Source organism: Anoplophora glabripennis, unplaced genomic scaffold (genome assembly GCF_000390285.2).
Source record: "Anoplophora glabripennis isolate ALB-LARVAE unplaced genomic scaffold, Agla_2.0 scaffold50, whole genome shotgun sequence".
Classification (NCBI taxonomy): Eukaryota; Metazoa; Arthropoda; class Insecta; order Coleoptera; family Cerambycidae; genus Anoplophora; species Anoplophora glabripennis.
Genome location: NW_019416330.1, coordinates 607,373 through 610,611, shown reverse-complemented (window position 1 = coordinate 610,611; position 3,239 = coordinate 607,373). Strand labels below are relative to the sequence as shown.

Here is a 3,239-nt window from a genome sequence, read left to right as displayed (position 1 = left end):
AAAAAAAAAGAGCATCGGGTTGAATTAATTACCTGACCAATAATATAAAATTATAGTATGAACTGAACTAGTTTAAATTATTAGATTAGGAATAAAAATATAAAAATTCTATATTAGAAAATGAATAAGAATAATCTTTTCATTTTAGTATCAATTCTAATAAATAATAAAACGCAATATTACACAACACTTTTAATTTAAATTTTTAACTTAACTTTTTCCTTTTTCTCTGTTTGGTCACTATAATTTACTTTATCATAAAAGTAATTAGAAAAGTAATTGCTAAATCCATTTTCCATGTAACTGTAATTAAATTAATATAATTCCTTTTTTAAAGAATATACTTTGTAATTGTAATTAGTTCCTTTTTTTAAAAAGTAATTTGTAATTGTAACTATTTTTAAATTACAAGTAATTACCCAGCTCTGGTCGTTCTGCGACAATTTTCGGCGGTTGCTCGGCCTACAGCATCAGGCTCTCTGAATGTCTGTTCTGGGTAGATATGTTTGCAGCAGCTTGTGCCTCCGTGGACAATTTCGACAGTTAGATTCGAAACATAAGCGGAAATTTCGATTTTCAACCAACGTTGTTTGGGTACTTGTGGCGACAGGCTTCATGTTTTCGAATATGTGCCGCGTTGTTGGAGCGGTTTTTTTGCGGTTGTTTAGGACTTTTTCTGGTATTGGATTCGAAACAAGGGCGATTTACGCATAATAAAACGATTTAAAAATATACCTTTATAAATATACCTTTATGTAAGCTTGCTTGCTTGTTTAACCACCAGAGGGCGTTGGAAAAACTATTTGGCTTTTTCCAAGTCACTCTAAAATCCTTCCCATTTAAGCGAAATTTGGAATGTTACTTGTACGTAAATGTACTACTTTTTGTTAAGACAAATGAAGACATTTCTGTCTTCTTCGCTGTACCTCCATGTGTTCTCTTCTTCTCGATTGTTCTATCTTAATTATTCCATTGCCGAACAGGTATTTTTTTATGATTTCGGAACAAATCCTACTGATAGCATCTTACACTAGGTAATAATGGGCGATCAAACATGAGCTAGAACCAGTCTAGTGATCAATTCTAGTGTACTGACAAAATCTAATTAGTACAAAACAGAAAATACAACTAGACCACAATCATAAATAATTTTCTCTAATTATTCGGCAAACACCTACATCTAGATAAATGTCGAAACGTTTTGTGCAATAGATAATATCACATAGTAAAATTATTTTTACTTACTCTGCCCCTAGATGAAAGTGGGGTGGATGAGCTGTCCACCTCTTCGGATTCCATCGTCGAGTTTGAACCCCTTTGTTGCATTGTGTTAACTGAAGTCTCTATAAATATGACATCTGAAATAAGAAAGGGAAATATCTAGCATGGAAGCAAAAGGGATTAGTTGAAATACCAGGTCTGTTCCAGAAAATAAAAGATCTTTTCGAATTACGCGCTAATGTATATATTTAGTGATATGCGGTTGGCAGCATTGTGTTGCGCGTAACCCCCTCTGCAACCATATGTTCCTGGATTGTTAATATCTCATTTAGTTTTCGTGATATTGTTATTTTTGAGTGTTTAAGTGTTAGTGACGATTTTTGAAATGTACGATTTTCTGCAACAAAAATCCAATGACAATGAAACGTTTATTCAAATGATCATAACGGGAGACGAAAGCTAGGTTTACGGCTGCAACATTGAGACAAAAGTTCAATCATCACAATGGACTGGCAAAGGATCTCCACATCCCAAAAAAGCGCGTTAATCTCGATCCAATGTCAAAGTGATGCTCACTGTTTTTTTGACTTTAATAGAATTGTGCGTTTTGAATTCTTGCCTCAAGGTGAAACAGTGAACCCTGTTTTCAAGGCGTTTTTACAACAGTTAGGTTGTGACGAGACAATGGACCAATAAAATTAATAATAAAGTTCGGTTATTTTCTGAACAGACCTTGTATGTTTACAGTCATAAAGCTTTCTTTAAGAAAGTTACGTAGGGATATGATATAATCAGAATATATTCATATTAACAGAGATTACGTTCCTGAGGAATAGGAACCTCAAAAATTTGTAAATAGTGTAGGTTTATCTTTTATAAAAAAAAATGGATATTGTAATTACAAATTAGTATAAAATTATATACAAAAATTAAAGGTTACTGATTTTCAATTTTTAAATTGAAAAGATATATTACTAAATGCAATGGAATGGAAATTATATTGTGAAAATCAAATCAAAATATCAGAATACCCTAATAAAACTCTGATTTTAAATTTTAAATGAGATGACAATTGTTTAAAATAATGGAAATATATTTCATAGATGCTGCTGCAACTGCATTGTTAGAATAAAACATAAAATACATAAACATAAAATATAACAGAAAAGCAAAATTCGCTCATTTTCTATGTGAAATTTTTTTTTATCAAAAACGCAGCTGATCATTATATTTCAGAGAGATACACGAATTCTGTTTTTTCTTACCTTTAAACTATTTTAATGTTTTCAAGATTACAGTGAAATACAGTTTTGTGGTATAGTCTTTCCGATATCAATTGAAGAACCAAGAGGTTGGCAGTATGTACCAGGTTCGGTCGCTGACGCAGTAACTCCGCATTGAAATATTTGAAAAACTTGTTGCCATATTTATTTAGCCATACCCATAAACAGGTCTGATCGTCCAGTTGAAGAATGAGCGCGCGGGCAAACGCGGCATATACACAGCCGCACTGGGCGACCTGGCCATAAATTCAGTCGTCAACAAATGGCCTAGCAGTGCAGGGCAGCGATGTGGAATTTGGTGTGATTCAGGTAATTTTAATTTATTATCATTCACATTACAATTGCGAAAGGGAGAAATAAGAGGGATATCTGGTTTACTATTATTACAACATGTCACTTTGGAGACCTTTTGAAACGGAACAAAACGAAATTTACCATCAACATAATAAAATTGTTTGATGACAAACTATTAAAATATGTTGTTGGTCAAATGAATATATAATAGAAATATACAAATTAATATAATTTTTTACCTTTAGCAGAAAACATTTTTAGGGACGCCAACGAAACTAATTAAATTTTATTGCTAAGCGTTTTTATACATGTTCAAATGATTTCGGAAAGACTATACAATATTGGAGACATTGTTAAGCAATAAGCGCAAATGCGGCCTGCTTAATAATAATAATAATAATAATAATAATAATAATAATAATAACTGTAAATATGCAGAAA

General features: G+C 31.9%; 2 protein-coding genes across 3 annotated transcripts in view; one reads left to right on the top strand and one right to left on the bottom strand.

Moving 5' to 3' along the window:
• LOC108914595 (alpha-amylase-like) overlaps positions 1 to 3,239 on the top strand; it is a 153,884-nt gene that overhangs the window by 97,122 nt on the left and 53,523 nt on the right. The gene's annotated exons all lie outside the window — the stretch shown is intronic.
• The window catches only part of LOC108914332 (protein encore), a gene marked incomplete at its 5' end in the record, with an annotated part of 65,400 nt that overhangs the window by 61,111 nt on the left and 1,050 nt on the right, over positions 1 to 3,239 (bottom strand). Inside the window, one exon of the mRNA XM_018720125.1 lies at positions 1,246 to 1,358. Coding sequence (XP_018575641.1) covers positions 1,246 to 1,358 — 113 coding nt within the window. The remainder of the gene's footprint in view (positions 1 to 1,245; positions 1,359 to 3,239) is intronic.